The sequence below is a fragment of the Pelecanus crispus genome, chromosome 15 (genome assembly GCF_030463565.1).
Source record: "Pelecanus crispus isolate bPelCri1 chromosome 15, bPelCri1.pri, whole genome shotgun sequence".
Lineage (NCBI taxonomy): Eukaryota > Metazoa > Chordata > Aves > Pelecaniformes > Pelecanidae > Pelecanus > Pelecanus crispus.
This window is the reverse complement of record NC_134657.1, coordinates 2,422,222-2,440,927: the sequence shown is the minus strand read 5'-3', so window position 1 is coordinate 2,440,927 and position 18,706 is coordinate 2,422,222. Positions and strand designations below refer to the sequence as shown.

General features: G+C 60.8%; 1 protein-coding gene across 1 annotated transcript in view; it reads right to left on the bottom strand.

Annotated features, from left to right (window-relative positions):
- CROCC (ciliary rootlet coiled-coil, rootletin) overlaps positions 1-18,706 on the bottom strand; it is a 44,190-nt gene that overhangs the window by 5,083 nt on the left and 20,401 nt on the right. Inside the window, 17 exon segments of the mRNA XM_075721722.1 lie at positions 1,362-1,502; positions 2,871-3,020; positions 3,110-3,307; positions 3,408-3,581; positions 3,685-3,857; positions 6,605-6,725; positions 6,806-6,933; positions 7,702-8,038; positions 9,857-10,024; positions 10,106-10,265; positions 11,876-12,114; positions 12,193-12,324; positions 13,187-13,321; positions 13,399-13,500; positions 15,462-15,613; positions 17,287-17,414; positions 17,496-17,689. Of these exon segments, the coding sequence (XP_075577837.1) occupies positions 1,362-1,502; positions 2,871-3,020; positions 3,110-3,307; positions 3,408-3,581; positions 3,685-3,857; positions 6,605-6,725; positions 6,806-6,933; positions 7,702-8,038; positions 9,857-10,024; positions 10,106-10,265; positions 11,876-12,114; positions 12,193-12,324; positions 13,187-13,321; positions 13,399-13,500; positions 15,462-15,613; positions 17,287-17,414; positions 17,496-17,689 (2,832 nt within the window).

The following is an 18,706-nucleotide window of genomic DNA, read 5'->3' as shown; positions in this document are numbered from 1 at the left end:
TAGAGATCCTTTCCAACCTTAGTGATTCCCAGTTTTTACTTTCATTAAAAATAATCCAGCCACCAAGCCAGGAAACACAAAATTATGACTCTACCCTGAACTGGTTCAGTGGTGGCCTTGGCAGCGTTGGGTTGATGGTTGGACTGGATGATCTTAAAGGGCTTTGCCAACCTCAACGGTTCAATGGTTGCATGGTTGGACTGATCTTAGAGATCCTTTCCAACCTTAATGATTCCCAGTTTTTACTTTCATTAAAAATAATCCAGCCACCAAGCCAGGAAACACAAAATTATGACTCTACCCTGAACTGGTTCAGTGGTGGCCTTGGCAGCGTTGGGTTGATGGTTGGACTGGGTGATCTTAAAGGGCTTTGCCAACCTCAACGGTTCAATGGTTGCATGGTTGGACTGATCATCTTAGAGATCCTTTCCAACCTTAGTGATTCCCAGTTTTTACTTTCATTAAAAATAATCCAGCCACCAAGCCAGGAAACACAAAATTATGACTCTACCCTGAACTGGTTCAGTGGTGGCCTTGGCAGTGTTGGGTTGATGGTTGGACTGGGTGATCTTAAAGGGCTTTGCCAACCTCAACGGTTCAATGGTTGCATGGTTGGACTGATCTTAGAGATCCTTTCCAACCTTAGTGATTCCCAGTTTTTACTTTCATTAAAAATAATCCAGCCACCAAGCCAGGAAACACGAAATTATGACTCTACCCTGAACTGGTTCAGTGGTGGCCTTGGCAGCGTTGGGTTGATGGTTGGACTGGATGATCTTAAAGGGCTTTGCCAACCTCAACGGTTCAATGGTTGCATGGTTGGACTGATCTTAGAGATCCTTTCCAACCTTAATGATTCCCAGTTTTTACTTTCATTAAAAATAATCCAGCCACCAAGCCAGGAAACACAAAATTATGACTCTACCCTGAACTGGTTCAGTGGTGGCCTTGGCAGCGTTGGGTTGATGGTTGGACTGGGTGATCTTAAAGGGCTTTGCCAACCTCAACGGTTCAATGGTTGCATGGTTGGACTGATCATCTTAGAGATCCTTTCCAACCTTAGTGATTCCCAGTTTTTACTTTCATTAAAAATAATCCAGCCACCAAGCCAGGAAACACAAAATTATGACTCTACCCTGAACTGGTTCAGTGGTGGCCTTGGCAGCGTTGGGTTGATGGTTGGACTGGGTGATCTTAAAGGGCTTTGCCAACCTCAACGATTCCATGATTCTACGCTTTTAGGGCTTTATATTCGATTCGCACCCAGCTCTGGCCAAGGAGGACCACCAGCTGGCATCGGGGCCGCGTTTCAGTGCGGGGCCAGCCCCGGGGGCACCCATGGGTGCCAGCCGCCATCTCACCTTCTCCAGGGTCTTCTGCAGGGCGCCCTTGTCCTTCTCGAGGCGCAGGGCGAGGCGCTCGGCCTCCCGCTTCTCGCCCTGCGTGCGGGCCAGGGCACGCTGCAGGACGCCCGCCCGCGCCTCCGGCCACTGCCGCAGCGCCTGCGCCGGCGCGGGGGGTCAGCCACGGCCCCCCACGGGCACGGGCGGGGGGCAAGGGGGTGCTGGGGCCCTATGGGGGCCGTGGGGGGGGCAAAGGGTGCTGGGGCCATGGGGGGGGGGGGGCCATAGGGTGATGTAAGGGGGGGGCAAAGGGTGCTGGGGCCATATGGGGGGGCCATAGGGTGATGCAAGGTGGGGGCAAAGGGTGCTGGGGCCATATGGGGGGGCCATAGGGTGATGCAAGGTGGGGGCAAAGGGTGCTGGGGCCATATGGGGGGTCCATAGGGTGATGCAAGGGGGGGAAAAGGGTGCTGGGGCCATATGGGGGGGGCCATGGGGTGATGAAAAGGGGGGGAAAGGGTGCTGGGGGCATATGGGGGGGCCATAGGGTGATGCAAGGTGGGGGCAAAGGGTGCTGGGGCCATATGGGGGGTCCATAGGGTGATGCAAGGGGGGGAAAAGGGTGCTGGGGCCATATGGGGGGGGGCCATGGGGTGATGAAAAGGGGGGGAAAGGGTGCTGGGGGCATATGGGGGGGCCATAGGGTGATGTAAGGGGGGGCAAAGGGTGCTGGGGCTGCTTGGGGGTGCCATAGGGTGATGCAAGGGGGGGCAAAGGGTGCTGGGGCCATGGGGGGGGCCATGGGGGGGGCAAAGGGTGCTGCATGGGGGGCAAGGGGGTGCTGGGGCTGTATGGGGGCCATAGGATGGGGCAAAGGGTGCTGGGGCCACATGGGGGGGCCATAGGGTCCTGCATGAGGGGGATAATAGGGTGCTGGGGCTATATGTGGGCCATAGGGTGATGACAAGGGGGTGTAGGTGCTACATGGGGGGCAAGAGGGTGCTGGGGCCCTATGGGGCCCGTGTGGGGGGGCAAAGGGTGCTGGGGCCATATGGGGGGGCCATAGGGTGCTGCAAGGGGGGGCAAAGTGTGCTGGGGCCATATGGGGGTGCCATAGGGTGCTGCATGAGGGGGATTAATAGGGTGCTGGGGCTATATGGGGTCCATGGCGGGGGGCAAAGGGTGCTGCATGGGGGCAATAGGGTGCTGCGGGGGGGGAAAGGGTGCAGGGGGGCAAAAGGGTGCAGGGGGGCTGCATCAGGGGGCTGCACGGGGGCAATAGGGTGTTGCAGGGTGGCAAAAGGGTGCAGGGGGGCTGCATGGGGTGCTGGCGGGGTTGCAGGGGGCTGCATGGGGGCAAAAGTTGCTGCTGGGGTGGGCGAAGGGTTCTGCATGGGTGCAAAGGGTGCTGCCCGGGAGGGGCAAAAGGGCTCAGGGTGCTAGGCGGGGGGCAAAGGCCAGCGAATTTGGGGAGCCCCACCGCCACCCCCCGCCAGCGTGGGGTGCACCCACCGCCCCCCCCCTCACCTCCTGCTGCTGCCGGACCTGCGCCTCCAGCTCCTCCTTGCTCCGCTGCAGGGCCTCCTGCTCCTCCCGCAGCCCCCGCAGCTGCTCCCGCAGCGCTCCCTTCTCCTCCCGCGCCTCCGCCAGCGCCCGCCGGGCCACCTCCAGCCCCTCCTGCCGTGGGTGGGGGGCACGGAGACCCCCGGTGACCCCCAAGCAAAAGCAGCCTGCTGTCACCTCGCCTCAGGGTGCCCCGCTCCCACCTGCAGCGCCCGGCGATCCAGCTCGCCGGCGGCCAGGGCGCCTTGGAGCTGCGACAGCCGCTCGTGGACCGCGGTGCCATCGGGCAAGGCCGCCGTCGCGCCCCGCGCATCGGCCGTCGAGCCGCGCTCCGCCAACGCCGCGCTCAACCGCTCCGTCGCCAGCTGCGACGCGCTGGCACGCCGCTCGCTCTCCGCCAGCTGCGCCCCAAAAAAAAAAAAGAAGAAAAGAGAGCAAAAATGACATGGCCTCGTCAAAACCATCCGTGCGATGGGGATTGAGAGGGATTTACGCCGTTACCTGTTGCTGGAGCAGCTCGGCGCGGTCTTGCATCGCCCGCGCCTCCGCTTGCCGCTCGCCCAGGGCCAAGCGTGCCCGCTGCAGCTCGCCCTCCAGCACCCGCTGCTGCAGCTCCAGCCGGCTGCTCCGGCTCTCCGCCACCTCCAGCCGCCTCTTGGCATCCTCCAGCTCGGCCTCGCCGGCTCGCGCCGCGCTCATCCTCTCCTGCAAGGCGTCGAGCGGCTGGGACAGAGCACGCGGGGACGGGGACGGGGGCGCAGGATGGGGCCCCCGCGGCGATGCCCACCTGGGCGGCTCGGCGCTGGCCCTCGGCAGCGCGCAGGCTGCGTTCCAGCGCCGTCACCTTCTCCCGCAGCGCCCGCCGCTCCCGCTCGCCCCGTCGCAGCGTCTCCTCCTGCAGCAGCAGCGTGGCCTGGGCGCTGCTCAGCTCCCCGCCGCCGCCACGACGCCCTGACGGAGCCGCCCCGCGTCACCCACCTTACCGGGGCGTGCGCGGGGGGGCACAGGGGCTTCACCCATTTATTGGGGACTGGGGGGGGTGCACGGAGGCTTTTACCCATTTTATTGGGGTTTATGAGGGATGCACGGGGGCTTTACCCATTTATTGGGGTTTATGAAGGATGCACGGGGGCTTTTACCCATTTATTGGGGTTTGGGGGGGGATGCACGGGGGCTTTTACCCATTTATTGGGGTTTATGAGGGATGCACGGGGGCTTTACCCATTTATTGGGGTTTATGAAGGATGCATGGGGGGCTTTACCCATTTATTGGGGTTTATGAAGGATGCATGGGGGGCTTTTACCCATTTATTGGGGTTTATGAGGGATGCATGGGGGGCTTTTACCCATTTATTGGGGTTTATGAAGGATGCATGGGGGGGTTTACCCATTTATTGGGGTTTATGAAGGATGCATGGGGGCTTTTACCCATTTTATTGGGTTTATGAAGGATGCCCGGGGGGGGTTTTACCCATTTATTGGGGTTTATGAGGGATGCATGGGGGCTTTTACCCATTTATTGGGGTTTATGAAGGATGCACGGGGGGTTTTACTCATTTATTGGGGTTTATGAAGGATGCACGGGGGCTTTTACCCATTTATTGGGGTTTATTAAGGATGCATGGGGGGCTTTTACCCATTTATTGGGGTTTATGAAGGATGCATGGGGGGCTTTTACCCATTTATTGGGGTTTATGAAGGATGCACGGGGGGGCTTTTACCCATTTTATTGGGGTTTATGAGGGATGCATGGGGGGCTTTTACCCATTTATTGGGGTTTATGAAGGATGCACGGGGGGGTTTACCCATTTATTGGGGTTTATGAAGGATGCACGGGGGCTTTTACCCATTTATTGGGGTTTGGGGGGGGATGCACGGGGGCTTGTACCCATTTATTGGGGTTTATGAGGGATGCACGGGGGTTTACCCATTTATTGGGGTTTATGAGGGATGCATGTGGGGTTTACCCATTTATTGGGGTTTATGAGGGATGCACGGGGGTTTACCCATTTATTGGGGTTTATGAGGGCTGCATGTGGGGTTTACCCATTTATTGGGGTTTGGGGGGGATGCACGGGGGCTTTTACCAATGTTATTGGGGTTTATGGGGGGTGCATGTGGGGTTTACCCATTTATTGGGGTTTATGAGGGATGCACGGGGGGGTTTACCCATTTTATTGGGTTTATGAAGGATGCATGGGGGGCTTTTACCCATTTATTGGGGTTTATTAAGGATGCATGGGGGGCTTTTACCCATTTATTGGGGTTTATGAAGGATGCACGGGGGGGTTTACCCATTTATTGGGGTTTATGAAGGATGCACGGGGGCTTTTACCCATTTATTGGGGTTTGGGGGGGGATGCACGGGGGCTTGTACCCATTTATTGGGGTTTATGAGGGATGCACGGGGGTTTACCCATTTATTGGGGTTTATGAGGGATGCATGTGGGGTTTACCCATTTATTGGGGTTTGGGGGGGATGCACGGGGGCTTTTACCAATGTTATTGGGGTTTATGGGGGGGTGCATGTGGGGTTTACCCATTTATTGGGGTTTATGAGGGATGCACGGGGGCTTTTACCCATTTTATTGGGGTTTATGAGGGCTGCATGTGGGGTTTACCCATTTATTGGGGTTTATGAGGGATGCATGGGGGGCTTTTACCCATTTATTGGGGTTTATGAAGGATGCATGGGGGGCTTTTACCCATTTATTGGGGTTTATGAAGGATGCACAGGGGGGTTTACCCATTTATTGGGGTTTATGAAGGATGCACGGGGGGGTTTACCCATTTATTGGGGTTTATGAAGGATGCACGGGGGCTTTTACCCATTTATTGGGGTTTATGAGAGATGTATGGGGGCTTTTACCCATTTCATTGGGGTTTATGGGGACTGCACATGGACTTTACCCATTTCTTGGGGTTTACAGGGGATGCGCGGGGGCTTTTACCAGTTTTACTGGGGACGCAGGGGTTTTTTATCACTTTTATTGGGGTTTATGGGGCAAGCACAGGGGGGTTACCAGATTTATTGGGGTTTACAGGGGATGCACAGGGGCTTTTACCAGTTTCACTGGGGTTTTGGGGGATACATGGGCAGTATTAACAGTTTTACTGGGCTTTATAGGGGATGCACGGGGCATTTTCCAGTTTACTGGGTTTACAGGGGATCCATGGGGGGTTTCACCAGTTTTACTGGGGTTTATGGGGGATGCGGGGGGGGGGGGGGTACCAATTTTACTGGGAATGATGGGGGATGCAGGCAGGCTTTTACTATTTTTTTTTTCCTAAGGCACCCCTGAGTGTTTTACCAGTTTTACTGGCGTTTACAGGGGATGCAGGGGGGCTTTTACCAATTTTACTGGGATTTATGGGGGATGCGCAGGGGCTTGACCCATTTTATGGGGAGCTTACAGGGGATCCATGGGGTCTTTTACCAGTTTTACTGGGGTTTGCTGGGCACGCATGGGGGGTCACTGGGGTTTGCACAGGGGCTTTTACCAATTTTACCAGGATTTTGGGGCCACGCATTGGGGAAATCCCACCAAACATCCTGTAGTCCCATCATCACCACCACCCCTGTGCCTCAGTTTCCCCAAAAGCCCCCGCTCACCAGCGAGGCTCCAGCATGGCAAAATCACCCCCAATCCCACAATTTGGGGGGGGGGATGCACCTCAAAAAAGAAAAACCCTGTCACCTTCCTCGCTCTCAGCCACCAGCTTTTGGAGCTGCTGCACCCGGGCACCGGCATTGTCCCGCTCCTCCTCTGCCTCCGCCAGCCGCCGGCCCAGGCTGCCCACCTGCACCCGCAGCTCCTCCTGGGGCGAGAAAACGGGGTGAGAAAGGGGCTTTTTGGGGCGATGGGGAGGGGGCGATAGGGAGGGGACGACGGGTGTACCCGCTCCCGCTGCGCGTCCTGCAGCTCGCGTAGGAAATCCCGCAGGGCTGCCCGCACCGCCTCGGGCTCGCTCGCTGCATCGGGGTCCGGGGATGAGCCGGAGCTCCCCGACCCCTCCGGTCCCCCACCTGTATGGGGACAAACTGGGTGACACTGGGACCACGGGACGCGGCACCCAAGGGAGGATCGTAAGCCAGAGCGGGATGCGTCGCAGCGGGATGCACTGCAATGGGATGCACCCATGTGATACGGGGGATCCCAGGGGTGCAGGGCATGGAGCAATGGGATACGGGGGACGCCCAGGGGTGCAGGGCATGGAGCGATGGGATATGGGGGATGCCCAGGGGTGCAGGGCATGGAGCGATGGGATACGGGGGATGCCCAGGGGTGCAGGGCATGGAGCGATGGGATACGGGGGATGCCCAGGGGTGCAGGGCATGGAGCGATGGGATACGGGGGATGCCCAGGGGTGCAGGGCATGGAGCGATGGGATACGGGGGACGCCCAGGGGTGCAGGGCATGGAGCGATGGGATACGGGGGACGCCCAGGGGTGCAGGGCATGGAGCAATGGGATACGGGGGACGCCCAGGGGTGCAGGGCATGGAGCGATGGGATACGGGGGATGCCCAGGGGTGCAGGGCATGGAGCGATGGGATACGGGGGATGCCCAGGGGCGCAGGGGCTGGAGCAATGGGATACGGGGGACACCCAGGGGTGCAGGGCATGGGGCAATGGGATATGGGGGATGCCCAGGGGTGCAGGGGATGGAGCGATGGGATACCGGGGACCTCAGGGGTGCAGGGGCTGGAGCACCGCAGCGGGGTGCGCTGTGCCGGGATGCATCCCCTTCCCCTAAGCAAGGGCCGGGGCATCAGGGATCCCCAGGGACTCTCACCCTTGCCCGGGGAGCCGGCCCGTGCCCAGCCGATGCCCATGGTACGGCGTAGGGCGGACTGGATGCCGCCCAGGCGAGTTTCGGCAGCCCGGCGCAGTGCCTCGCCGCGGGCCAGCTCGGCTTCCAGCCCCTGTGCCCGACCCTCGGCTGCGCTCAGGCGCAGGCTCAGCTCGGCCGCTTCGCCCCGCGCCGCCTCCACCTTCAGCTGCAGGTTGCGGGCATCGGCTAGCAGCTTCTTCTCGTTGCCACGAGCCTCCTCCAAGCTGCGGGCCAGGTCCTTCTCCCGCTGCCGAAATTCGCCCTCCACCTCTGACAGCTGCCGCTGTAGGTGCTGGAGCTGGGGGGGGCGCGGAGAGGGGGTGATGACGACAGTTGGGGTGCAGGGCACGGAGAGGGGGGGTGATGGGGATGCAGGGGATGGAGCACAGGGTGATGGGGTGCAAAGGATGGAGCAATGGGATGATGGGGTGCAAGGGATGGAGCACAGGGTGATGGAGATACAAGGGATGGAGCAATGGGGTGATGGAATGCAGGGGATGGAGCAATGGGGTGATGGGGAACCCCAAGGATAGAGCAATGGGGTGATGGGGTGCAGGGGATGGAGCACAGGGTGATGGGGTGCAAGGGGTGGAGCACAGGGTGATGGAGATGCAAGGGATGGAGCAATGGGGTGATGGGATACAGGGGATGGAGCACAGGGTGATGGAGATATAAGAGATGGAGCACAGGATGATGGAGATACAAGGGAAGGAGCAATGGATTGATGGGGTGCAAAGGATGGAGCAATGGGGTGATGGGATGCAGGGGATGGAACACAGGGTGATGGAGATGCAAGGGATGGAGCAATGGATTGATGGGGTGCAAAGGATGGAGCAATGGGGTGATGGGGATGCAGGGGATGGAGCAATAGGGTGATGGGGTGCAAAGGATGGAGCACAAGGTGATGGAGATGCAAGGGATGGAGCAATGGGATGATGGGGTGCAAGGGATGGAGCATAGGGGTGATGGGGAACCCCAAGGATGGAGCAATGGGGTGATGGGGTGCAGGGGATGGAGCACAGGGTGATGGAGATGCAAGGGATGGAGCAATGGGGTGATGGGATGCAGGGGATGGAGCACAGGGTGATGGAGATGCAAGGGATGGAGCAATGGGGTGATGGGATGCAGGGGATGGAGCACAGGGTGATGGAGATGCAAGGGATGGAGCAATGGGGTGATGGGATGCAGGGGATGGAGCACAGGGTGATGGAGATGCAAGGGATGGAGCAATGGATTGATGGGGTGCAAAGGATGGAGCAATGGGGTGATGGGGATGCAGGGGATGGAGCAATAGGGTGATGGGGTGCAAAGGATGGAGCACAAGGTGATGGAGATGCAAGGGATGGAGCAATGGGATGATGGGGTGCCAGGGATGGAGCATAGGGGTGATGGGGAACCCCAAGGATGGCGCAATAGGGTGATGAGGGACCCCCAGGGATGCAGGGGACACAGCAACAGGGTGATGGAGACGCAGGGGATGGAGCAATAGGGTGATGGGGACCCTCAGGGATGGAGCGATGAGGTACAGGGGACCCCAGGGATGCAGGGGATGGAGCAATAGGGTATGGGGGACCCCAGGGATGGAGCAATGGGGTGATGGGGACCCCCAGGGATGCAGGCGACAGAGCGGTGGGGTGATGGGGACCCCCCAGGGCCACCAGGCATGGAGCGAGGGGACAATGGGGATGCAAGGGACGGAGCAATGGGGGGTGATGGGGACCCCCAGGGATGCAGGCGACAGAGCGGTGGGGTGATGGGGACCCCCCAGGGCCACCAGGCATGGAGCGAGGGGACAATGGGGATGCAAGGGACGGAGCAATGGGGGATGCAAGGGACCCCCAGGGGTGCAGGGCAGAGAGCGGTGGGGTGGTGGGTACATAGGGGACCCTATGAGGTGACGGGGGCACCCAGGGCCACGGCGTCAAGCAACAGAGTAGCAGGGACACCCAGGGACACCTGGGATACTAGTTATGGGGTGACAGGGGTGCTTGGGGACAACAGGCACCAAGCTATGGGGTGGGGGGACAGCAACACCTCGATACGCAGGGCACAGAGGTGACGGGGACGCTTCGGGATGCAGGGCACCGAGCAACGGGGCGCTGGGGACCCCCCCCACCTCCTTCTTGGCAGCCTCCGTGCCGGCCTCGCTCTCCACCACCTTCTGCCTGAGGCCAAAGGCTTCGCGGCGGCTCTCCTCCTCCCGCCGCTCCTCCAGAGCCATGCGCGCCTGCAGCTCGCCCACCTCCTTGCTCCTCTTGCTGTTCTCGCTGTCCAGGTCCTTCACCTGCCCAAGGAGGAGACGGGGGTGGGCTCGGTGGCACCCCGAAGGGGTGGAGGGGGTCCCCGCCATCTTCCTCCTCCTCACCTGCCGGCGCAGCTCCTGCAGCTCACGGCGGGCGTCGAGGCGGGCGCGCTCCAGCTCCCGCAGGGTTGCCCGCAGCTCCGTCACCTCCCGGTCCGCTGCCGCTCGCCCGTCCTCCAGCAGCGCCAGTTGCTGCTCCTTCTCCTCGCTGGCACGCTTCAGGCTGCGGGACGGGGGAGAAGGGGCTGGCATCACCCCCCCGGGGGCATTGCCCTGGCCCCGAGCGTCCCCACATCCCCGGCATCACCCCCAGCATCGCCCCGACGCCGAGCGTCACCCTCCAAGGCACCGCACCACCCTGTACATCTCCTGACTTGAGAAGAGGAGGCTGAGGGGAGAGCTCATCGCTCTGCAGCTCCTGACAGGAGGGGCAGGGAGCGGGGTGCTGGGCGCTTCTCCCAGGTAACAAGTGATGGGACCAGAGGAAATGGGCTCAAGCTGCGCCAGGGGAGGTTTAGATTGGATATTAGGAAAAATTTCTTCACGGAAAGAGTGGTCAAGCATTGGAACAGGCTGCCCAGAGAGGTGGGGGAGTCCCCATCCCTGGAGGGGTTCAAAAAATCTTGGAGGTCTTTTCCAACCTGAAGGATTCTATGATTCTATGAAACGGGCAGAGGTGGCACCCTGGGACATGGTTTAGTGGGCATGGGGGTGTTGGGTTGATGGTTGGACTGATGATCTTAGAGGGCCTTTCCAACCTTAATGATTCCCAGTTTTTACTTTCATTAAAAATAATCCAGCCACCCAGCCAGGAAACATGAAATTATGACTCTACCCTGAACTGGTTCAGTGGTGGCCTTGGCAGCGTTGGGTTAATGGTTGGACTGGGTGATCTTAAAGGTCTTTGCCAACCTGAACGACTCCATGATTCTATGATTCTACGCTTGGACTGATGATCTTAGAGGTCTTTTCCAACCTTAGCGATTCCTAGTTTTGCTTTCATTACTGGTTTTGTTTTCATTACTGGTTTTACTTTCATTTACTTTCGAAGCCAGAAAACACAAAATTATGATTCTACCCTTAATTGGTTCAGTGGTGGCGTTAGTAGCGTGAGGTTAATGGTTGGACTAGATGATCTTAAACCTGAACGATTTTCTGAACCTGAAGTTTTCCAACCTGAACGATTCCATGATCCTGTGATCCCATGATCCCCTCATCCTGAGCATCGCCCTGACCCCGAGCACCACCCCGACCCTGAGCATCACCCTCCAAGGTGCTGCATCACCCCATGCTAGGTCCCAACTTGGGCATCCCCTTGTCCTGAGCACCACCCCGGCCCCGAGCATCACCCTAGAAGGCACCGCACCGTCCCACGCATCCCCCACCTTCAGCATCCCATTACCCCGAGCATTGCCCTGACCCCGAGCACCACCCCGACCCTGAGCATCACCCTCCAAGGTGCTGCATCACCCCATGCTAGGTCCCAACTTGGGCATCCCCTTGTCCCGAGCACCACCCCGGCCCCGAGCATCACCCTAGAAGGCACCGCACCGTCCCACGCATCCCCCACCTTCAGCATCCCATTACCCCGAGCATCGCCCTGACCCCGAGCACCACCCCGACCCTGAGCATCACCCTCCAAGGTGCTCCATCACCCCATGCTAGGTCCCAACTTGGGCATCCCCTTGTCCCGAGCACCACCCCGGCCCCGAGCATCACCCTAGAAGGCACCGCACCGTCCCACGCATCCCCCACCTTCAGCATCCCATTACCCCGAGCATTGCCCTGACCCCGAGCACCCAAAACATCGCATCCCCCGACCCGGAGCATCACCTGATGCGCTCGCCCTCGGCGCGCCGCAGGGCCGCCCGCAGCTCCTCGTTGGAGCGCCGCAAGGCCTCCTTCTCCCTCGCCTCGTCTCCCAAAGCCCGGCGTGCCTCCTGCGCCTGCCGCCGCTGCGCTTCCCGGCCTTCCCGGCTTTCCCGGGCCTCCCGTTGCGCCTCCAGCAGCTCCCGCCGCCCCGCCGCCCGCGCCTCCGCCACCAGCTGCAGCTGCGCCCGCGCCTCCTCCGCCTGCCGCCGGGATGGCTGGGGTTCAGGGGGGATATTTGGGGGAGGGGAGGCGGGAAGGGGGGTGTCGGGGGGGGTCACCTCTCGCAGGGCACCATCGCGCTGCTTGGCTGCCGCCGTCGCTTGCTCACGGAGGGTCTTCGCCTCCCGCTCGTGGGCCGCTGCCGTCTCCTCCGCCTGCGCCCGCAGGCTGCGCAGCTCCGCAGCCAGGCTCTGCGGGAAGCGGGGGGCACGGAGCTCGGAGCCCCCCCAGCGGCACAGGGGGTCCCGGGGAGGGGGATTGCAGCGGGGCCAGTGCAGGGATGCGCGTGGGGATGCTCGGGTACCACAACCTGGGCACCCCCATCGCCCGGGGGCTCGCAATGGGGAGATGGGGGGGCTTGCAATGGGGGGGCTGCAAGAATGGGGGGGTTGGGGGGAGTTGCAAGCAGGGGGGGTGTAGTGGGGGGGACCTTGCAAGGTGGGGGTGCCTCAGGCATTGGAGGTTGCAATGGGGGGGTGCCCAGGCACAGGGATTTGCTGGGGGGGGGGGGACATGGGGGACACCCAGGCATGGGGGTTGCAAGGGGGGGGACACGGGGGACACCCAGGCATGGGGGTTGCAATTGGGGGGGGGGAATGGGGGATACCCAGGCATGGGGGTTGCAAGGCGGGGGGGACACGGGGGGCAGCCAGGCATGGGGGTTGCAATTGGGGGGGGACACCCAGGCATTAGGGCTTGCAATGGGGGGTGCCCAGGCACGGGGGTTTGCAGTGGGGGGGACACGGGGGACACCCAGGCATGGGGGTTGCAAGGGGGGGGACACAGGGGACACCCAGGCATTGGGGTTGCAAGGGGGGGGCCATAGGGGACACCCAGGCATGGGGGTCGCAATGGGGGGGTGCCCAGGCATGGAGGTTTGCAATGGGGGGGACACGGGGGACACCCAGGCATGGGGGGGGTTGCAACGGGAGGGTCCTTAGGCATCAGGGTTTGCAATGAGGGGGACACCGGGGCATGGGGACTCGCAGCGGGGGGACACAGGGGGCTTGGTGCCATTCTGGGGGGGGGGTCCCAGGCCCCCCCGCCACCCACCTGCTCCTTCTCCTGGTGAGTGGAGACCTCGTGCCGCTGCTGCTCCAGCTCGGCCGTGGCCTCGGCCAGGCTCCGCTGCAGCCCCGCCAGCGTCTCCGCCAGCGCTGCCCTCTCCTCCTCCTGCAGCGCCAGCGCCTGGGGGGGACGCGGCTCAGGTGGGGGGGGACACCGGAGCGGGGATGCACGGGGGGGGGGACACCGGTGCCACCCACCTGCTGCTTCTCGCTCTCCCGCTGCCGCCGCGTTGCCGCCAGCTCGGCCGCCAGCTCCTCCTGCTCCTGCGCCAGCCGGGCCCGCTCGGCCTCCAGCTCCTCCTGCTCCCCCCCAAAATCACCAGCAAAGCCCCAAAATCAGCATCACACACCAAGAATCACCATTGCACCCCAGGAATCACCATTGCATCCCCAAAATCACCTTTGCACCCCAAGAATCACCATCACAACCCTAAAATCACCATCGCATCCCAAGAATCCAAATTGCATCCCCAAAATCACCATCGCACCCCAAGAATCACCATCGCATCCCAAGGGTCACCATTGTACCCCAAGAGTCACCATTGTATCCCCAAGAATCATCATCGCACACCAAGAATCACCATCATACCCCCAAATCACCATCATACCCCAAGAGTCACCATTGGACCCCAAGAATCACCATCGCAACCCCAAGAGTCACCATTGCACCCCAAGAATCACCATCGCAACCCCAAAATCACCATCGCACCCCAAGAATCACCATCGCATCCCCAAAATCACCATCGCACCCCAAGAATCACCATCACACCCCCAAGAGTCACCATTGCACCCCAAGAATTACCATTGCATCCCCAAAATCACCATCATACCCCAAGAGTCACCATTGAACCCCAAGAATCACCATCGCATCCCCAAAATCACCATCACACCCCCAAGAGTCACCATTGCACCCCAAGAATCACCATCGCATCCCCAAAATCACCATCACACCCCCAAGAGTCACCATTGCACCCCAAGAATCACCATCGCAACCCCAAAATCACCATCACACCCCCAAGAATCACCATCGCATCCCCAAAATCACCATTGCACCCCAAGAATCACCATCGCATCCCCAAAATCACCATCACACCCCCAAGAGTCACCATTGCACCCCAAGAATCACCATCGCATCCCCAAAATCACCATCGCACCCGAAGAATCACCATCGCATCCCCAAAATCACCATCACACCCCCAAGAGTCACCATTGCACCCCAAGAATCACCATCGCAACCCCAAAATCACCATCGCACCCCCAAGAGTCACCATTGCATCCCAAGAATCACCATCGCAACCCCAAAATCACCATCGCACCCCAAGAATCACCATCGCATCCCCAAAATCACCATCGCACCCGAAGAATCACCTTCACACCCCCAAGAGTCACCATTGCACCCCAAGAATCACCATTGCATCCCCAAAATCACCATCATACCCCAAGAGTCACCATTGCACCCCAAGAATCACCATCGCAACCCCAAGAGTCACCATTGCACCCCAAGAATCACCATCGCATCCCCAAAATCACCATCACACCCCAAGAGTCACCATCACACCCCCAAGAATCACCATCGCATCCCCAAAATCACCATCACACCCCCAAGAATCACCATCGCATCCCCAAAATCACCATCGCACCCCAAGAATCACCATCGCATCCCCAAAATCACCATCACACCCCCAAGAGTCACCATTGCACCCCAAGAATCACCATCGCAACCCCAAAATCACCATCGCACCCCCAAGAGTCACCATTGCACCCCAAGAATCACCATCGCAACCCCAAAATCACCATCGCACCCCAAGAATCACCATCGCATCCCCAAAATCACCATCGCACCCCAAGAATCACCATCACACCCCCAAGAGTCACCATTGCACCCCAAGAATCACCATTGCATCCCCAAAATCACCATCATACCCCAAGAGTCACCATTGCACCCCAAGAATCACCATCGCAACCCCAAGAGTCACCATTGCACCCCAAGAATCACCATCGCATCCCCAAAATCACCATCGCACCCCAAGAATCACCATCGCATCCCCAAAATCACCATCACACCCCAAGAGTCACCATCACACCCCAAGAGTCACCATCGCATCCCCAAAATCACCATCACACCCCCAAGAATCACCATCGCATCCCCAAGAATCGGCATCGCATCCCCAAGAACCCCAACTGCATCCCCCAAATCCCCACTGCACCCCAAAATCCCCATCGCACCCCAAGGACGGGCAGCGCACCCGCCCCGTGCCCACCTTCTCGCGCTGGAGCCGGTCCAGCTCGTCGCGGTGGGCGTCGCGGGCGCTCTGCAAGGCCACCGTCACCGCCGCCGCCTCGGCCGCCGCCACCGCCTGCTGCCGGGCCTGCAGCTCCTGCTCCCGCTCCAGCCGCGCAGCTCCCAGCTCCGCTGCGGGGACCCCCCCGGCCCGGTCAGCGGGGACCCCCCGCCCCGGGAGGGTGACAGGAGCAGGGACATGGCGGGGACGTGGGGGGAGGGTGTGGTGGGACCCTGCTGGAGGGGAATGGGGATGGACGGCGGGATGGGGACAGGGATGAGGAGGAGGATGGGCACGGATGGAGATGGGGGTGAAGGTGAGGATGGGTGGGGATGGGGATGGATGAGGATGGGGATGAAGGTGAGGATGGGGATGGATGAGGATGGGGATGAATTTGAGGATAGAATGGGATGGATGGGGATGAAGATGGGGATGGACAGGGATAGACGGGGATGGATGAAGATGGGGATGGATGAAGACAGGGATGAAGGTGAGGATGGGTGGGGATGGATAGGGATGGGGATGAAGGTGAGGATGGATGGGGATGGATGAAGATGGGCATGGATGAAGATGGGGATGAAGGTGAGGATAGACAGGGATGAAGATGGGGAGGGACGGGGATGGATGAAGATGGGGATGGATGGGGATGAAGATGGGGATGAAGATGGGGATGGGGATGAAGGTGAGGATGGATGGGGATGGATGGGGATGAAGGTGAGGATGGATGGGGATGGGGATGAAGGTGAGGATGGATGGGGATGGATGGGGATGAAGGTGAGGATGGATGGGGATGGGGATGAAGGTGAGGATGGATGGGGATGGATGGGGATGAAGGTGAGGATGGATGGGGATAGGGATGAAGCTGAGGATGGACAGGGATGGATGGGGATGAAGGTGAGGATGGATGGGATGGATGAGGATGGAGATGAGGATGGATGGGGATGGATGGGGATGAAGGTGAGGATGGATGGGGATGGATGGGGATGAAAGTGAGGATGGATGGGGATGAGGATGAAGGTGAGGATGGATGGGGATGGATGGGGATGAAGGTGAGGATGGATGGGGATAGGGATGAAGCTGAGGATGGACAGGGATGGATGGGGATGAAGGTGAGGATGGATGGGGATGGATGAGGATGGAGATGAGGATGGATGGGGATGGATGGGGATGAAGGTGAGGATGGATGGGGATGGATGGGGATGAAAGTGAGGATGGATGGGGATGAGGATGAAGGTGAGGATGGATGGGGATGGATGGGGATGGATGGGGATGAAGGTGAGGATGGATGGGGATGGATGGGGATGAAGGTGAGGATGGATGGGGCTGGGGATGAAGGTGAGGATGGATGGGGATGAAGGTGAGGATGGATGGGGATGGATGGGGATGAAGGTGAGGATGGATGGGGATGGATGAGGATGGAGATGAGGATGGATGGGGATGGATGGGGATGAAGGTGAGGATGGATGGGGCTGGGGATGAAGGTGAGGATGGATGGGGATGAAGGTGAGGATGGATGGGGATGGATGGGGATGAAGGTGAGGATGGATGAGGATGGAGGTGAGGATGGACGAGGATGGGGTTGAAGGTGAGGATGGATGGGGCTGGGGATGAAGGTGAGGATGGATGGGGATGAAGGTGAGGATGGAAGGGGCTGGGGATGAAGGTGAGGATGGATGGGGCTGGGGATGAAGGTGAGGATGGACGGGCACGGATGGGGATGCGCACGGAAGGGGCTGGGGATACGGCCAGACGGGGCAGGCGGGGACGATGGGGACAGAGCAGGCGCCGGGGACGGGCCCCTCACCCTCCAGCGCCTCCTTGGCCTGGAGCAGGCTCCGGCCGTCGGCCTCCAGCTGCTGGCTGCGGGTGTCGAGCTGGGCCAGCTGCTGCTGCAGCTGGAAGATGCTGCTCTCCAGCCCCTCCTTCTCCGACCTGCCGAAACGCCGCCGGCCACGCTGCCGAAACCGGGACCCGGGGGCTGGGAGACGCCCTCACACCCCCGCCGGCACCCACCTGAGCCCGGCCGCCTCCTGGGCCCGATCCTGGCCGTGGCGCTGGGCGGCGGCGAGCTGGACGGCCAGGCTGGCCCCCTCCTTGGCCAAGCCCTCGCGGGCCCGGCTGAGCCGCAGCAGCTCCCCCCGCAGCCGCTCCTGCTCCCCCCGCGCCTGCGCCAGCGCCTCGCCCGCCGCGCTCTGCTCCTGCACCGCCTGCCAGGCCGCAGGGCGTCGGCGGCAGCCCCGCCGCCCCGTCACCCTGCGCGTCCTCCCAGTTGTCCCACCCAGCTACCCAGTCGCCCCATGCATCCTCCCAGTTGCCCCATGCATCCTCCCAGTCGCCCCGTGCATCCTCCCAGTTGTCCCACCCAGCCTCCCAGTTGTCCCACCCAGCCTCCCAGTCACCCCGTGCATCCTCCCAGTTGTCCCGTGCATCCTCCCAGTCGCCCCATGCATCCTCCCAGTCGCCCCATGCATCCTCCCAGTTGCCCCACCCAGACTCCCAGTTGTCCCACCCAGCCTCCCAGTCGCCCCATGCATCCTCCCAGTCGCCCCATGCATCCTCCCAGTTGTCCCACCCAGCCTCCCAGTTGCCCCATGCATCCTCCCAGTCGCCCCGTGCATCCTCCCAGTTGTCCCACCCAGCCTCCCAGTTGTCCCACCCAGCCTCCCAGTTGTCCCACCCAACCTCCCAGTCGCCCCATGCATCCTCCCAGTCGCCCCATGCATCCTCCCAGTTGCCCCATGCATCCTCCCAGTCGCCCCATGCATCCTCCCAGTCGCCCCATGCATCCTCCCAGTCGCCCCATACGTGCGCCCAGTTGTCCCACCCAGCCTCCCAGTTGCCCCATGCATCCTCCCAGTTGTCCCACCCAGCCTCCCAATCGCCCCTGCATGCGCCCAGTTGCCCCATGCATCCTCCCAGTCGCCCCATGCATCCTCCCAGTTGCCCCGTACATCCTCCCAGTCACCCCATGCATGCGCCCAGTTGTCCCACCCAGCCTCCCAGTTGCCCCATGCATCCTCCCAGTTGTCCCACCCAGCCTCCCAATCGCCCCTGCATGCGCCCAGTTGCCCCATGCATCCTCCCAGTCGCTCCGTGCATCCTCCCAGTTGTCCCACCCAGCCTCCCAGTCACCCCATGCATCCTCCCCAGTTACCCTGTGCACCCTCCCCACCCCTCCCAGTTGCCCCCTACACCTTCCCCATCCCTCCCACTTACCCTGTGCA